Source organism: Gossypium hirsutum, chromosome D10 (assembly GCF_007990345.1).
Source record: "Gossypium hirsutum isolate 1008001.06 chromosome D10, Gossypium_hirsutum_v2.1, whole genome shotgun sequence".
Classification (NCBI taxonomy): domain Eukaryota; kingdom Viridiplantae; phylum Streptophyta; class Magnoliopsida; order Malvales; family Malvaceae; genus Gossypium; species Gossypium hirsutum.
The window spans coordinates 28060467-28078408 of record NC_053446.1 but is presented as its reverse complement, the minus strand read 5'-3'; the positions used below and the strand labels follow the sequence as shown (position 1 = coordinate 28078408).

Sequence of the window (17942 nt, the reverse complement as noted above, 5' to 3'; positions counted from 1 at the left end):
ACCTACACAAGTGTAAAGGATTAGCCACATTCTATGAAAAACATTGGGCCATTTTTTAGAGCACTTACCAGCATTCCAAGGTATATTGGCTAAATTGTTGATCTATCGTGGAAGGACCTAAGATTAGTCGTGTGTCATGAGTTAACCCCTATCTTAACAAGTTCAAGATTCGTTCACTTGTTAAGTAGAAGAATCACTCATTTCACTATGTACTAGTTCAAATCCACAAGATACTAGTGCTTAAGCGGCTAATTTCGCTATTGTTCTTCTCACGTTTTACCTTTTCGTATGTTTACAAAAATTTTCAATTCTTTTGCATTAGTGGGGGAATTCTGGTAATGCAAAGTCAGAAATATTTTTTTAAAATATTTTTTGTTGTAGAATATTTTTTGTTGAGGAAAATCCTCTACTATTTTTGAAAATTGATACTGCTATTTTACCATTTTGCCCATTCTAAAAAAACATAAATAGTAGACTATTCCACTCATTTTTCACAACACAAAAAAAAATCAATTCTTTCTTTTCTCTCCCGTTCTTGCTCTCTAAAAATTATGGTGTTTTATTAGATTACATTAGTGCAATATTTTGTATAAGAGATCGGGTTTTAAGTGGAATTGTTTATGACCCCTCCAATCTTTATTTGAAATTGAACCTAGTGTGGTTTACCGAGTTTCTTCCAGTTTATTTCCCGGCTTTTACAAGAAGAGCAATCCTTTTTAGTTCCATCTTCCTCATTCGGGTGTACGAATTTGGAAGTGCTTTGTTAACCTTGGGGGTGTTAACCTTGGGGGGTGATGTCCATTTCCGATTATACCAATCAAGTCAAAATCGCTTCTAAGATAGTAGTTCTTCCACGTCACAATGATTGCTTTGTTTATTTACACTTAGTTTGATTTCCTGTCAGTACTAACGATTTTGTTTGTAGTAGCATATTTCCAACACCAATAATTCATAAAATGCTGATATTTGATCTATTGTCATTTTCAGAGAGATTATTAAGACAAAATTGAAGTTGATGTATTGCATTCTTTATATATAAATCAATCATATAAAATTTTGAGATTTATCTTTTTATTTTATAAAATCATAATAATTTCCTTTTTTTTTAGATTAATGATTCTCACTTATATTTTTTTCAATTAGGACAAGACAAATTGTTTTCACTTTAAAAAATTCAATTGCATAAGTTTTAATCCTTGAACTTCAAAATTATACTTTCATTTAAACTAATAAATTTTTGTTTAATAATCCCTAGACATAAGTTCTGTACTTTTTTTAGTAATTGAAAAATAATATAACCTCAACCATTAAGGATGTTTTATCTTTTAAAATAGATTAAAATATGTCATGAGTCTTCGTGTTCTTTATAAATTTGAAATTTAGGTTTTGTATTTTTATTTTTAAAGAGTCATTAACTTACTTTTTAGATTCAAAATTCAGGTTTAATTGTTAAAACATATAAAATTATTTTGTTAAATTAAGGTTTATTATAACGTCATTTTTTAGTTACGTTACTACTAAGCGATTACTTTTTTTTAAAAAATTCAAAATTTCACACAAACCAATTTGACAAAATAAATTTAATAGTGCTAACAATCGAACTTGAATATTAAATTTTAAAAAATAGAAGAACTAAATTTTAATTTATGAAGAGTACAAAAATTTACGACAAATTTAAACCTTTAAAATAAGTTTATAATATTTTTCCAACAATTAAATAAAATAAAACATAAAAAATATTATATCTTCATCATCAATCAAGCTAAATATAACTCAAACTAATTAAATTATATAATAATGTAATCTAAGTTAAATATGTACGAGATCATAAATAAATAAAAAAACAGTATATGAAAAATATAAATGAAATTCAATAGCAAAACAAATTAAAATAAAGACAGGTTAAATTAAATAAATTAAAACCAAATTAGTATAAAGTATGGAAGGACCTAATAATAAACTTTACAAATAAAAATAATCTTAAAAAGTAATTATTCACAAAATAAAAATATTCAATCCCTGCACATGGAACATGACGAGAGTGAATTCAACTTTATTTTCTTTTTCTTTTTATTATATTTAAGGTTTAAGGGTGTAAAAAGCTTTTAAACTTTTTTAAAAATAATTAAACCCTTGCTTTCCTTTTTACAGTCATTTAGGTACTTGAACTTTTAAAATATATTAAAAAGATCCTCAAATTTTTTCAAAATAAGCAATTAAGCCCCTACCTTTTTTTTGCACTCAATTAGGTACTTGAACTTTCAAAATGTATCAAAAAAAAACTCTTAAACTTTTTTCAAAAAAAGCAATTAAACCACTGCTTTTATTAAAAATTAAAAAAAATTATAAAAATTTAAAATCAATAAAATCTATAAATATTAGTAAAATTTTAATAAAAAAATTCAAATATTAAAAATTTATTAATAATTAGAAGAATATAAAAATTGTAAAAAAATATAAAAAATTGTAAAATTTTATAAATTCGTAAGAAAATTATACAAAATATAAAGAAATATAAATTTTGTAAAAGAATTATAAAAATTATAGTACCAAAAGAAGTAATTTTATAATTTTTCTATAACTTTTATTAATTTTTATTTTTTTATCATTTTTCACCACATGTCACGCTGTGTTGCGACACATGATGACTTTAATTGAAAAAAAACTAGAGGTCGTTAAATTTTTAATGATTTTTATAAAATTTTACAATTTTATTTTTATTTTTTACGACTTTTATAAAAAAATTCTATTTTATATTTTTATTAAAATTCAATAATTTTTCTAAAATTTATTATTTATTATATTTTCTTTTTCTAATTTTTAATAAGAGTGGGACTTAATTGTTTTATTAAAAGTTTTTTAGAGTTTTTTTGATGTATTTTGAAAGTTAAGAATCCAATTGAGTAAAAAAAATAAAAATTTAATTATTTTTTTTGAAAAGTTTGAAGGCTTTTTTGACGCATTTTAAAAGTTTAAATGCTTGTTTTAAAAAAGTTTTTTTAATAAAAATTGTACTTTTACCTTTATTTATTTTCTTTCCTTTGCTTGTGATAACCAGTTTAATGGGTTGAGCAAAATTTTCTGACATGTTTAAGGATCGAAACATATGATTTCAACCCTTAATTTGCTTTTGGGCTTTTAGATCCCACTATAATGAATATTTCTGTAGACACCAACATGAAGAAAAAAAAAAGATTTTAAACAATCTCTTATATGATGGGGTTTTTACTAAAATGTTACAAAAGAAATAAAAAAATACCAAAATAATATACAAAAAAATTATTTACCAAAATATTATATTATATTTATTTATTTATCAAAATATACAAAAAAAACAAAAAAAAGAAAAAAAAGCCTGCACCGATTGGACAGGACCCTAGTGGAGGGTTCTTGATTGACGGCACCAAAGGTGCCAATGTGATTGGCGGCACCGATGGTGCCAAGGAGATTGACGGCACCGATGGTGCCATACTAAGTGGCGGCACTACTCGTGTTATAAACACGAGCTCTATCCAGCTGAAAGGAGAAATATAAGAAGAAAAAGAAGAGGAAGAAGAGGTGCTGCGAAAAAAAAGAGAAAAAGAGAGAAAGAGAAGAGAAAAAGAAGGTATTTTTTAAAAATAATTGATTACATTGTTGTTATTGTTTTGTATAATTTGTATTATTTTTTGTTTTAATTTTAGTTATTAAGATTAATAAAACTCAAATTGATAGTTTTAGTTAGGTTTTTTTAACCAAAATATTACAAAAAAATAAAAAATACCAAAATATTATAATTTTTTTTATTTACCAAAATACCAAAATAAATTTTTTATAATATTTTGGTATTTTTTTTAATTTTTTTGTAATATTTTGGTAAAAAACCCTTTTGGTTAGTATTATTTTTAGTAAAACCCTAATTAATAATTTTAGTTAGTATTATTTTGAGTATAAAATTATTAATATTATTATTGTGTTAGTTATTAGGATTAGTGGTTAAACGGTTTTCATGTACAAAATTGCATATTGAAACATTAATTTTTTATTTAAGTTATTTATTTACCGTTCGAGATTTTTTATGAGATTTTGTTTATTTTTTGACAGATTAAATATTGAAGATAGATGCTAAGTTTTTTGTATGCGTTTATTTCGATGGAGTCATCTTGACAACAAGTGTTGGATGTATATTTGAATATCGACAACAAATAGCAATGAGATTTAATAGAAATGTCTCGTTCGATGAAATGAAGGCAATGATTAATGCAAAAATTCTTAGGCGTTGTGGGAGAAGGATAGCAAAAATTTTCTACAAGTTTCCAGTTTCGACAAATCCAGTCAAATTCGTCGAAATGGAACTTGCAGACGACGAAGACGTGGAGACAATGGTCGATCTCTACTGTGGGAATGGGAGTGACAAGAATGCACTGATTCACTTATTTGCTGAGTTAGCCGATATGGAGCAAAATAAAGATGTCAATGCATCTGATGAAGAATACGGAGTTCAAGAACCGTGGATGGTGGCTCCAATATCATACGTTGATAGTGAATCGACTATGGGTGGGATCGGTACCTGAATATTACACCGGATGTTGATATGGTTGGTGGTGAAGAAGAAGAAGGTGGTGGCGATCATTGGGATGAAGAGGTCGATAGTGATGGTGATCCCGATGTGGACGATGTACCTGATGATATTGACGATGAAGACATTAACGCTTCTTCGATCGGGCAGCAGATGCAGCGTATTTTAATACACAATAATCCTGGGCCATACATGTCGCTCATAGACCCCGACGCAGCGTATGTAGCTGAGTTCCCGGAGTACCCTGAAATAGTTCATCGTCACGGGCTGGCCGTAACATCTGATGATGAGGAGTTATTCATAGGCCAGAGATTCAGCTGTAAAGAAGAGTGCGTATATGTCATCAAACGGTATAGCATGAACATATAGGTTGATTATAAAGTCGCAGTGTCTACTCTGACAATATATGTTGGGGAGTGTTGGAAGGCAGCGGAAGGCTGCAATTGGCGGGTGCGAGCTGCATTCATTAAAAGTTCTTAGATATGGGAGATACGAAAATTTGTTGGTCCTCATACATGTACATCAACACATATGACAGAAGATCATGAAAAACTTGATTCCAAAACAATCTGTACGTGTATCATGCCAATGATGAAGGACATGCCGACCATTAAAGTTTCGGTACTGATTGCCGAAATGCAAGCACGATTCCAGTATTGAGTCTCATATCAGAAGACATGGATAGCTAAACAGATGGCGATGGAGCAAGTGTATGGGGATTAAGATTCATCGTATAACGAGCTTCAAGGTTGGATAGCTGCTATGCGGGAATACGTACCGGGGACTGTGATTGAGTTACAGACAAGGCCATATTACGGCCCGGACGACCAGTTACAGCCGGCAAAAAGGATTTTCCATCGGATGTTCTGAACGTTCGATCCATGTGTGCGGGCATTTCCCCACTGCAAGCCACTTGTGCAGGTAGATGGGACCTGGCTGTATGAAAAATATACACAGATCCTACTTATTGCGGTTGCTCAAGAGGGCAACAGAAACGTGCTCTCGATAGCATTTGCTATCGTAGATAAAGAGAACATGGAGTCATGAGAATTCTTCCTCACAAACCTGCAGAGGTATGTTATTAGCAACGATAACATTTACATCATCTCCGATAGAGGGAAGGGTTTAATTGCAGCAATCAGGCATTCCGGTGTGCCGTGGAGATCCGTTTTTAAAGCATCCTTCACATTGCGGCTAACTTCCACAAAGATTACAAGAATTCAGACTGGAAGAGACAAGTCGTAGCAATGGGTAAATGATAACCTTATATTTTCAATATAAGTTGTAATGTTTTATGTTATCGAGTTACTAGAACTTATTTTTTCTTAATATGTATGCAGCGTACGAGTTAGAGCCACATATGTTCTGGCAAAAAATGATCCGACTTGAGAGTGACATGGAGGGGCAGACAAACACATATTTTCGACAATGGTTGGGCACAATAGACCCGTGGCAATGGGCTCAAAGTTTTGACGAGGGCTTTCGTTATGGCCAAATGACCACAAACTTAGTTGAGGGGATCAACGCTATCTTGTTGAAAACACGTCATCTTTCGATTGCATCTGTATTTTCTGCTACTTTCTACAGGCTGGCTACTTTGATGCCAAGAATGGGTCAGCAACAAGTCGACCAGATTGAGGTGGGACACGTGTTTGTCAAACATGTCAGGGATGCAATGGTCGCAAACTGTCGGTTGGCGAGGTCAATGAATGTAGAAATATATTCATGACGACTGGAAACGTTTCGAGTTACTGTGACCATCAGTTGTTGACCTGGTATACCAACTAAGTCCTATGGAGTTGATCTTTGGAATCGACGGTGCGAGTGCAGGAGGTTCGAAACACTTCATTATCCCTGTGCGCATGTCGTGGCAGCGTGTGCTAAAATCAACCTATCTACGTTGAACAATATGTTGATGATGTGTACACGCTGGAGCCCACATTACGTGTCTGGGAAAATGAGTTCCCCGTCTTGCCTGACCTATCTACGTGGGAGGTGCCTCCGACGACTTTCGAGCTTCTCCCAGACAGAGGGCTGCGGAGGAATCCAAGAGGTCGTCCGCAGTCAAGCAGAATCCATAATGAAATGGACATTAGGGAGAAGTTTGACGGAAAGCGTTGTGGAATATGCAGGTTAAGTGGTCATAGTCGGAATAAATGCCCTAACCGAAACTTTCATGTTGGACAGTCGTCCGGATCGGGTCGTAATTGACCTAATACTGTAAAATTTATGTGTAATGATAAAAAAAGTATAAAATAAGTATACCTCTTCAGCTTATGATTATGATTACATTGTATCCAAATTAAGTTATAAAATAGTATATGGCGTTTGGAATTATTAAAATTATATCGAAAATGGAGGCATATAACCTTAAATTAAGCTTTAATATAATGCAAATTTAAAATAATTAAATTGGTAAAAAGAAGTTGAACAATAAGCATACTAATTAAAACTAGAATAATTAAATTAGAATAATTAAATTGGAATAATTAAATTTATACAAAAAAGTACAAACGTGTTAATGTACAAAAAATGTGCCATGCACCCCTAAAATTGATGGTTCGATGGTGTAGTCCTAGGAGTATACCTATTCGGAGGTCGACGGTCACGTTCTGGGTGTCCGCGATGACCAACATTATTATTTGGCGCAGGTGGGGGTGTAGTAAAAATAGGGAGGAAATCATTTGGAGCAGGTCCCTCGTTCGGCATCGACGAACTTGATGCTGACGAAGGGAGTTCCATAATGCTGCGGATATGGGCCGGACGAGTAGGATCCGAAGAGTTCAAAGTCGTATGGGTGTTTTTCTCCTGAGATGCTCGGCAAATAGTCAGTGCCCGACAAATCCGGATGATAGCTATCTGAACCAACATGTGAACGTGATTGTTCCGGATCTGGCTGGAGCACTAGCTGTGGCTCTGGCTGGGGCTCCTACTTGGGCTCTGGTGGTTTCGGAGAATAATATGTCGTAGGATTCGGATCTATCGGGGCCACTGTGGCCGATCCCCCAGGTCGCTGCACGTGCGGGGGGACTACGACTGGCCTCCAAGTATATATGGCTTCCCGCAACTATAGTACCATTGTATATACTCTAATGATGGTTGCGAATCGGTAGCCATAACCATCTGAGGTCTTCGATGCAATCGATCTTTCCACAGCGCCACAAATTTTCGGTGTTTAATTCCCCAATCCAACATCGATTTTCCTCTCTTATTCATGCCGTGAACTTCCCCCACCTCACACGACAAATTCGGGATAGGTTGGATGCAGCAAAACTGTCGTAGCACCCGATTTCCGTGATACCACTCGACCATATTGAAATTTATAATTGGTGCGTTAGTGCACCATATGTAGGAATGCACGTATGCAGACGAGGGTACCACATCTGTAATTTTTGGCGTACGGTATGACGTCCATATAAACTGCATGATTAATAACATGGTTATAATTAGCCATAACGTGTGAGTAAGATATAGAAAGTAAGATGTCATGAATATTAGAATAGCAGCTTACCTCTTCTCGGGCATACTGTTCGATCATAAGGTGGTATATCGGGATAGTGTATGACTTTTCGATACCCGGACGAACACTCCACCTACAAAACACAAATATAGGGTTTAGGGTTGGTAACATTAGTCAATATATTATGACTACAAATAATGAGAAGTTATATTTTATCACCTGTTTAGCAGTGGATAAACATACGGTTGGTGACTAATTGATGCCAAAAATGGCATCCGATACAGCGCCCAGGACTGCAGCAATGTGAGGCATCCGCCGATGTCTACAACATCCGGGTTTGTCGCCCGAAAAAGCTCCCGATACAACACTGCTAGCACGGCGGAGCCCCAGCTATAGGAGCTAACACTGGACAAATCAGCTAATAGGGGCAAGTACATCAAATGCACCTTGTCGTTGTTTGCATCGGGTATGAGTACTCCCCCTACGATATGCATGATGTACGCTCGAGCAGCGCACATCAACTCACCTTTAGTGGCAGTCGCTGATAATTGTCTAAATTTGGCTTTCAGCCATGTAAATTTTAAGCCTGAAAAATATGACTCACCGTCCTCTGGTGGGTCTCCTAGGAGCTGATAACAAAGTGCAGCCGGATCGGTAAATGAAGATACTCCCGTTACGGGACTCCTGTCAATTGGGAGCCCAAGCTGCAATGCAACATCCTCCAAGGTCACTGTGCATTCCCCGCACGGAAAATGAAAAATGTGGGTCTCCGGGCGCCACTGCTCCACTAACGTAGATAATAAATCAAAGCGCAAGTCGGAGGACCAGATCAATGCTACTGACCCAAATCTGGCTTGCTCCAAGTACGGCATCAATCGTGCATCCGGAGCTTTCTTTAAAACACTCACACGACCGTTTAATACTCGGTACGAGTCTTGATAGTGTTAAATTACAGAAAAAATATTATGATAACATGATTTATTTGTATATACTACGTATATCATTTTTAAATAAATAGAACCCGTGATTAACAAATAATAAATCATACCGAGTTATTAGCCGCGTCAGATATGTGTCTATCGGTTCGAATCAATAGAGCCATTGTGATGCCTGCAAGTTGAAATTTATTAATTTAGTGTGTCTTTTAAATTAATTTGGTGTAAGAAAAAAAACCTTATCCCTGCCCTTTACTCGTATTATTTTCCCGATTTTTATTACTTTCAATAAAAATATATTATTTTCGTATTATTATTATTTTATATTATTTCAGTACATTTTGTTTGAAATATTTTGTATTAATTATTTCTGAATTTTTAAAAAAGTTAGTAATACACTCTTACTTCCGCCATTTGTTCGTATTTTTTTCTCCGCATTTTATTATTTTAAAAATATCATAATTTTTAATTTTATAATTTTACATTATTTCAGTGCATAATGTTTGAAATTTATTAATTTAGTGTGTAGAAGGGGAATAAAAGAAAATAATAAATAAGGAGGGCTTAGAAGGCAATTAGTCACATTTTGGTGCCGCCTTTTTATTCCCCTCCATTGGTGCCGCCTTTTTATTCTCCTCCATCAGCCTCTTTTTTTCTATTATTTTGGTAAATAAAAAAAGTTTATAATATTTTGGTATTTTTTTTATTCTTTTGTAATATTTTGGTAAAAAACCCGAAAAAACTCTTATCCCTGCCCTTTGCTCGTACTATTTTCCCGATTTTTATTACTTTCAATAAAAATATATTATTTTCATATCTTATTATTTTATATTATTTCAGTACATTTTGTTTCAATTATTTGTATTAATTATTTCTGAATTTTTAAAAAAGTTACTAATACACTCTTACTTTGGCCATTTGTTCGTATTTTTTATCCGCATTTTATTATTTTAAAAAATATCATAATTTTTAATTTTATAATTTTACATTATTTCAGTGCATTATGTTTGAAATTTATTACAAATACAATTCTTTCGCATTTTATTACTTTCGGTGAATATATAATTTCTGTTTTTTCTTTTCGTATTTTATGTTTTCTTAAATATATTTCTTTATCATTTTACTTTTAATGCTATTTTCTTAAAAAAACTAATCTCAACATTCTAAGTAAATTTCATAAAAAAAAATTTCTAATCAACATACAATGTACATACCATAAATTTTTTTATTCTAAATATATTTCATAAAATATATATGCTAAATAAAATAATAAAATACGTATAATGTATATAACATAAATTTTTAACACACAAATATTACAAAAAAATTAAATTTATAATAAAAATTACCTTTTTTTCCTTCCTTCCCTCTTCTTTTTTTTTTCTCTCTTCTCCTTTCCTTTCCTTTTCTTTCCTTCTTTTTCTTTCTTTTTTCTTCTCCTTCTCCTTTCCTTTTCTTTCCTCTTTTTCTTTCTTTTTGCCAATGACTTTGGCACCATCGGTGCCGCCAATCACATTGGCACCTTTGGTATCGCCAATCTCTTTCCCTCCACCAGGGAGTTGTCAAATCAGTGCAGACTTTTTTTTTCTATTTTTTTTGTTTTTGATATATTTTCGTAAAAAAAAAAATTTTGGTTATTTTTATTTTTTTTATAATAATTTTGTAAAAAACCCCTTATATGATACATACATTTATCGATACTCATTATCAAAATTTAAATAACAGACCTAGAACTGTATTGACATGATACCATAGGTTATTAATAAATGCAAATAACATCAACAATGGTGGTTACAATTTTATCTACATCAAATAGAAGAAATTAGATATCAGTATAGTGGCCATTGTAGACCCTGTTTGCACATGTATAAACCTGAAAGACAAAAACCATATGAAACTTAATCTAGCTATACTATAAGAAATGGAAAATTACCATTCCTTCATAGCATTCCAAAAAATAAAAAGGAGGAATTTAACAATAATTTTTATTAGGAATATGGAATTTAAACTACCATTTCATGCTCTAAACACCAGCAGCTGTCAGAGGCTTGCTTTAGATAATGCTTTTAAAGCTTCAGAAATCTCTTCTGGCGTTGCTCCACCTTTAATACTGGCAATCAAGGGGCTGTCAGAAGGGATAATGTCATTTCTCAAGTCGGTTGTTCGGAGCAATGCTTCGGAACCCTTTGTCACCACTTCCTTCATGATCAATGTCTTATGAGCTCCAGCTATCAACTCCTCATAATCGGTGTCTCCGGTTTCGCCAACAATGACAAACATGTTTGCAACATTCAGTCTCCAACGCACAAAAAGGTACCTGGTTATCAGAATGAAATAAGTTATGATCTGATAGGTGATGATAATCAAGTCATGGTACAGTGATCAGTTAAATGCACATGAAATCAACAATTAATTTGTTGAATTTAATTAATTTTCTCATGCATGAAAGTCTTATAAGAAGAGAGCTTCTTACTAGATGAAATGCAACATCTCGATATCAATTGTCTAGAAGTTGACATACAATCATTTTACATGTTACAGATATGTCCATATTCACCTTTGATTTTCTCAAAAGAATGACCTTTAGAGCATTTAAACCTATGATACTTGGACCTTGGACTTGAGTGTGAGTGTCAAATATGAGTATGAGTATGTCACAGACATCGGTATGTTCTTCCATGTATTTTGAGGGTGTCAAACATATGTACCTTAATAAGAGAAATAAACAGTTGGGCAAGCATAGATTTAGACACCAAGGGTGTTTCAATTCCTGTCCAAGAATCAAGGTTCATCTTAATACAACTTTACCTGAGTGCCTGAGCTCGAGATGCAAGGAGAGGAACAACTTGCATTCTAGTTGAGTTCCTGCAATACATTGGATGACAACGGAGACCTCGCATCCTGAGCTTCTGCCTCAAATCATCAACTTTCTTGGCCTGTAAAAGCAGCCACCATAAGATTTAAACAAAAAATGCTATTAGTTCTTATGTTACTAATAGGGATATATACCTTACTCAGCTCCTTTACAAAGTATGCAACACAGTGGGCGTTGCTCGATTTCACATCTTCCTCAGCACATGGAGATTTTTGTTCACCTTCAGGGTTCATCAACTTCCAAATTGTCTTCTTTAGACCCTCATAGCCCCAATGAAAGGCAATATGAGAGGCATAATCAGGATCAGCAAAAAGCTTTCCATCTTCTGCTGTGTAAGTTCCAGGGTAATACACTTCACTGCCACTGCCACAGATCAGAGCATCAAACTCATTTACTTGAATCTTTGCTGATTTCAAGAACTCCATTGTTTCTGAGACTGGCATAGCAGTCGATATAGCAAAACCTGTGAATTTTGCATTTTGAGTGTCCAGCCGAACAGCCTTAAATATGTCTTGTATAATTTGAGCCATCTTCTTCTCAGGTAACCCGTTGCTGTCATAGCAGTCAAGTATTAAAACAACCAATCTATGCCGCCTCCTCAAAATCGGATACTTGCTTGGCACATTTTCAAGCTTTACTCCTTCATTTTCTTTCGAGTTTGTTTCTGGCTTTTTTATCTTGCTTAGGACTCGTTTTACTTGGTCTTGCACATCAGGCTCACCAGAAGATGAAGCTACAGGGTCGAGAGATCCAGTTAGAGAAGCTTTATCATCAACTGAAAGCCTAAGGGACATGTCGTGCACGTCTTTAAGTGAGTCATTTAAAGATGACACTTCAGCAGAGACTTCATCCCCCGGTGTATCTGTTTTCCACTGAGGATGTCTCATTCGACAAGCAGCCACCTTTGTCAAGTAGGTACGGCAGTGTTCCGGCCATGAGTATAGATGTATGTTCTTCCAACCATTCCTTCTGCAGTCATGCCACAAGTTTTTCTCCGATACCAACTTCAGCAGGGCATCAGCAATTGCTTGCTGATCATGGGGATCCACAAGAAGACCATTATTTAGTGCCTAAAATTCATTGAAGAAAAGGAAATATTAAGACTTGGAATTATTATACAATTTTGTATAAGAAACGTATCTAGACAATTGGAATATTCAGAATTTTAACATTTTCAACAGTCTCTATGATGTTTTGTGTCCTTTGTGCTCAACCTTCCTGGTGAAAGTTTATAATTGAAAACTTGGGAAGTCCCACCAGGCAATATCTTACGATTGAGAGAGACATTCATTTTTCTTACCCGCTGGATGTCAACTGGTCCACCATTTTTGGTTGCCACCATTGGCAGGCCATGAGCTGCTGCCTGAATTATATAAAAAAAAATAGAGATCAAGATTCTATCTCGTGGAACTTAATAAAGATGGTATCAAGATAAACCTCAACCAATAGAAACCAACCTCTATCAATGTAAGTCCAAAAGGCTCGACCAGAGCAGGATTTATGAAAACTCCCTGAGTAATTACATCCAGTTGGTTAATTTAAAAACAGAAGCACATGAACTAGCTTCAACAATTATGCACTCTAACTAACCTTTGTTTTTGCTGCAAGTCGATAAATATCAGGAACATCAGTCTGTTTGTGATGCTTTGGATAGGCAACTAGTCCATAGAGGTCATACTTATCAATGAGTTTCAATACTGTTATGAGGACACTAGCATTCCCACCAGTCATTTCATCAATATCATCCCTGTTCCCCATTATAAGTGTCTGCACAAAAAACAATCAGTATTAGTAGTCTTTCTTCCACTCTGTAAATCAAAATTGTCGCACGAATAACTTACAAGATTAGCAAGCTCTCGTAAAGGACGACATTCTCCAAAGGCTTTCAAAAGAGTGGTAATGTTCTTCTTTGGATCAGGTCTAGATAAGGCCAAGATCATTGGCTTGTGGGGATTTGTAAGAAACCTCATTACCTGCCAAGCATAATAGGAAGAATCAATAACAGATATCTCAGGATTTCTGAACCATGAGTGCATAACATAGCCGACCTACTTACTTCTGACCATATTGTTGGAATTGCTTTTGGAGATGACCCATCAGTACCTCCAATAACTGTGGGAAGTTCTCCATCAACCTCAGAGGCATCTTCTTGAACTACAACACTGCTGAAGTCCATGCCAGGAGGAATAACCTGCATATAAATTGTACTTCAAAGCCAAAAGAAGAGGTGCAAACAAAATGATTCATAGTCTTTTCAAACTTTTTACAAAATGTGAATTCATTGCAGTAGCCCCTAGTTAATCAGATCCTTAGGTTAGTTTGCTTAAAACATCAAGTTCCATGTGGAGTTAACAATATGTTTCAGCACAGGAGGAATGAAGGACATGGATTATGTTTCAGAGTGAGGAACACGGACAAATGCACTTCTTTCTTCTCTTTTCACATTACCCCTAAAACCCATATCAAGAAAGCAGTTATCAATACAACAACTTGAAATAGGGGAAAAGACAGAGCAAAAGGGGAGAAATATTCTTACCACCATCCTTGGCATATACCGACCATGACAGTTTACCCCTCGTCTAGCACGGGCACGTAAAATTTTTTCGAGCTTGACATCAAACCCATCATAAAGCCCCCACTGCTCTTCAATCTCTTGCTGGGTACTAGTGATAACTAGTTCTGCAACATCAAGGGAAAGTTCTTCTGCTTCAATTCTTCTCATAATCTTGTACATCGAATTGATGTCTTCCTTTGATTGTCGTCCTTGTTTAAGCAGCTGCTCAAGTTTGTTTCTCCCAAGAGAGTGTCCTGTTAAAACCATGGGGACATTTAAAGCACCTGAGAGAAGAGCAGCACTGTCCCCTGCATCAGCATAATGACCATGGATAACATATGGCCACACAGGTTGGCCTCCACCAACTTGTTCACCGAGAACTTTTGACATGTTAAGAATGTGAGCCAGAGCACCATCTACAAATTCCTGAATATATGGCCATAATAATTCTTTATGAAGGTACTTATCACGTGGACCAAAAGGGATCCTTATAATGTATGCCCCACTACTCTCTCCAACATCATTTCCATCTGCATCTTCACTGGCAGTTGTTAGCATTTCTGTAGGCTCGCCATAGCTCCAATCAACTTCAGGTGATAAGACTTGTCGAGTAAAAAGATCTACTCTATACACTCCCGGCATCTTAGCAAGAGCCCTAGAAAGCTCTACCACATATTTGACCTGAGGATCATTTTATCTTTCATGAAAACAGAAAATAATTGGAGGCCAAAATATGAGAAATATATATATGTTTAGTAATACAACATTTACCTGTCCACCAGTGTCAGAATCTCGACCAAGCTCCATGTTTTCTCCTCGGACTAAACCATGCAAACTGGTTTACAGAGAAGAAATGAAACAGTGCTTCAATTGAACTGTTAATGGAGAATTCCTTACAGAATTTCTGAAGTTGCTTTTCCATTATAATGCATGGAAGTCATGCCACTTGGAGTAAAATCATGATGGTAACTTTCAGGGATGTTCATGTCACTTTACATTCTTTTTTTAATTCTATGGACAATGAAATGAAGAAATTCAAGAACTACATACATAAAAATTTTCCGTTAATGAAAGATGTAAATCATTGGGAAGATGAAAAATACACATGTAAGTTGAAAAGATTTTTGCCATCTCTTCCTATCACAAATCATTAGTTTAACCGAATAACTAAATAGAGTAGATAAGTCCTTTGTCTTCATCTCGGTTCAATGGATGTTCTCAACTAGAGGATGGGGTTAACCATTTTAAATTGCAATGGCTATCATTAGGCAAGTAGGCACTTCCTTTCTCTTCTAAAGTTTTAAACGAAATATGACACAAAAAATGGTTTTACCAAACTGTACATTGAATCTATGCACAAAAACTAACTTATGAAGTAGGCTTAAATTGATGGACAAATCTAAGATGAACTCAAGATTGATGTATACTAGGAGGGAAAATGATACCTGATAAGGATAATGTAAAGTTTTTTTTCCTTCTTGTCATCTGACCACAGTTCCAAGCTGGAAGCGTTACTATGGAAAGATACCCTTGGGGTCTCAGCATGTATCAACTCGCTCACAGTATCTCCCTTCTCTCCTTCTGACAGGTCTTCGGCCAAGTCCTCAGTGGCATCCTTTCGCACTAGTTCACGTTCCCACCTCCGCTTTGCCAATCTTTGCAGTTCTTCCCATTCCAACTATTTACATAACAAGATTGAGATTTGAGTCCTCTACTCATTTTCAGTAAGTAAGAGCTTATTTCAGGTTTCTTGGCTCTCAAAATATATTATTGTACTTAAAAGGGGAAATGTCAGACCCTAGAACTATTCTAGCAAAACTCTCATTTAGTCGAACTAAACAGGAAGAAGCACTTACAGAATTGTCCATTTTACAGAGTTAAGTATCTTCAACAAGGAATTTCTTCAAACTCAAGGTACCATATAGTAAAATGAGCAGATATAAATATTCAATCTGTTAACCGGACTGGATAATCGAGAAAGACAACCTAAGTAGTCCTCACATACGTACATGGACACTCAAAGACACATGCCTATACAATTATACACGTATTCATTACTAATATTTTTCATGGTTTCTTGCTAACTTCAGTCAGGCTTATCATACATACTTATAGATTTATGCCGCATTAAAAGGAATCAAGGGCTATTCAGCCTGATCAACAAAGTACCAAATCTAGATTAATCATAAACGCATAAGGAAAAAAATAAAAATAAAAGAAGAGCCAATACAATTCAAGAATGCCAATTGCTCAAAATGATTCATAATTTTCCTCTCTTTACCAAAGGGTGTAATTGCAGTCACCTACTTCTTGTGGAAAAGGCCTAAAAAAGCCTACTAACTTTTAACATCCATCCACAAAAGGTCAAATAAGTATGCTTATTATACATGTACTTTTTCCTTCACATGAATCACTAAGGTCAGGTACTTTTTACTACAAACAGAATACATGTAACATGTCCTTGGAAATTTGCATTTTAAAACTAAGAACTGGAAGCCATAATTTCAACAGCTTTTCATGGTGATGTGTGTATACACGCACATACATACATACATATACATATATGTGTGTGTATATATATAAATGAAAAAGAATAGAAAGGTAACAATGATAGAAGGATAGAGGGACCTGCTTCTTTTTACGGGTAAGGTGCCAAATGCGCCAGCACATGTTCTCGAGCCTGGAACTACGTTCTCTGGCATTCCGGGTGGCGACAACCTTGATCCATGTCCTATGTAGATCGGTTTCATCAACACCTGTCACCACCTCTTCAACAAAGTACTTTGTGGGATTGAAATGACCCCTTTCTCTCAAATCCACCATTGGCTTTTGTTCCTCGATAGCTGCTGCTCCACTGTCCAATATTGCCTCCAAGTACCCATTTATCCACTCGTTCCCTGCCATTCTTTTTCCTTCACTTTCTCCCAGAAAACAAAACCAGTTCTACAGCTTTCTTGGCCTAAGAAAGCATCCTGATTTTTCAATAACAAAGCAATTCTGTGAAAAAAACTTGTCAACACAACATAAGGCTGCCTTGTGTTTAGGGCTCCAGGTACAAGGGAAGTGTTTTTATGTTTTTTCACTTAGAACTCAAAAACAAAGTATGAATACACAATTGTTGAATTTGAAAATAGAAACAAAACAATAATGATAGGAAAAGAAAAAGAAATATACAGGGGAGTGTCTTGGTTTCTACATTGAATTAGTAATGAAAACGTTAAAAGAACTTGGGAAGAAAGTTTTGAAAAAAAAAGGTTTGAAAAAGGTAGAATTCGTTTAGGGTGGAAAGAGTCCTAGGAGAGAAGGAAAGGCATTAATAAACAAGGAGAAAGTGAAGGGAGAACAACTTAATAAGAGAAGCGAAGAGAAAGGGCGAGAGGTCCATGCAAAAAGGAACACATGGCTACAGAATGGTGGGTTAACCAGATGACGACACGTATACATAAAATAAAAGAATTGCATGTAAAGCTTTTGGTTTCACACAGTTCGGATATGGAATGCAAGGTGTGGGGTGTGGATTTGGGTGTATTTGTTTTCCTTTCTTTTCCTTTCCATGGATT

The 17942-nt window shown here is 34.8% G+C and overlaps 2 protein-coding genes across 4 annotated transcripts; both read right to left on the bottom strand.

The window, feature by feature from the left end:
* Window positions 1-7588: 7588 nt before the first annotated feature.
* Window positions 7589-8890, bottom strand: LOC107915446 (serine/threonine-protein phosphatase 7 long form homolog). The gene is made up of 3 exons (XM_016844607.2): window positions 8262-8890; window positions 8070-8151; window positions 7589-7978 (listed from the first exon to the last, which is right to left on the bottom strand). Exons 1-3 carry the CDS (start codon window positions 8888-8890, stop codon window positions 7589-7591), a joined length of 1101 nt encoding a protein of 366 aa, XP_016700096.2.
* Window positions 8891-10687: 1797 nt separating this feature from the next.
* On the bottom strand, window positions 10688-17699 carry LOC107914804 (probable sucrose-phosphate synthase 3). Of its 3 annotated transcripts, XM_041102298.1 has the most exons (13): window positions 17011-17699; window positions 15828-16060; window positions 15154-15217; window positions 14365-15063; window positions 13885-14019; window positions 13670-13801; window positions 13419-13595; window positions 13286-13339; window positions 13129-13191; window positions 11963-12898; window positions 11762-11889; window positions 10966-11270; window positions 10688-10826 (listed from the first exon to the last, which is right to left on the bottom strand). In XM_041102298.1, exons 1-12 carry the CDS (start codon window positions 17284-17286, stop codon window positions 10994-10996), a joined length of 3174 nt encoding a protein of 1057 aa, XP_040958232.1. In that variant the 5' UTR covers window positions 17287-17699; the 3' UTR covers window positions 10688-10826; window positions 10966-10993. The 3 variants fall into 3 exon arrangements, with proteins under 3 accessions (XP_040958232.1, XP_016699319.2, XP_040958233.1); XM_016843830.2 differs by having other exon boundaries at window positions 10688-11270; XM_041102299.1 differs by lacking the exon at window positions 17011-17699 and adding an exon at window positions 16239-16647 and having other exon boundaries at window positions 10688-11270.
* Window positions 17700-17942: the final 243 nt, after the last annotated feature.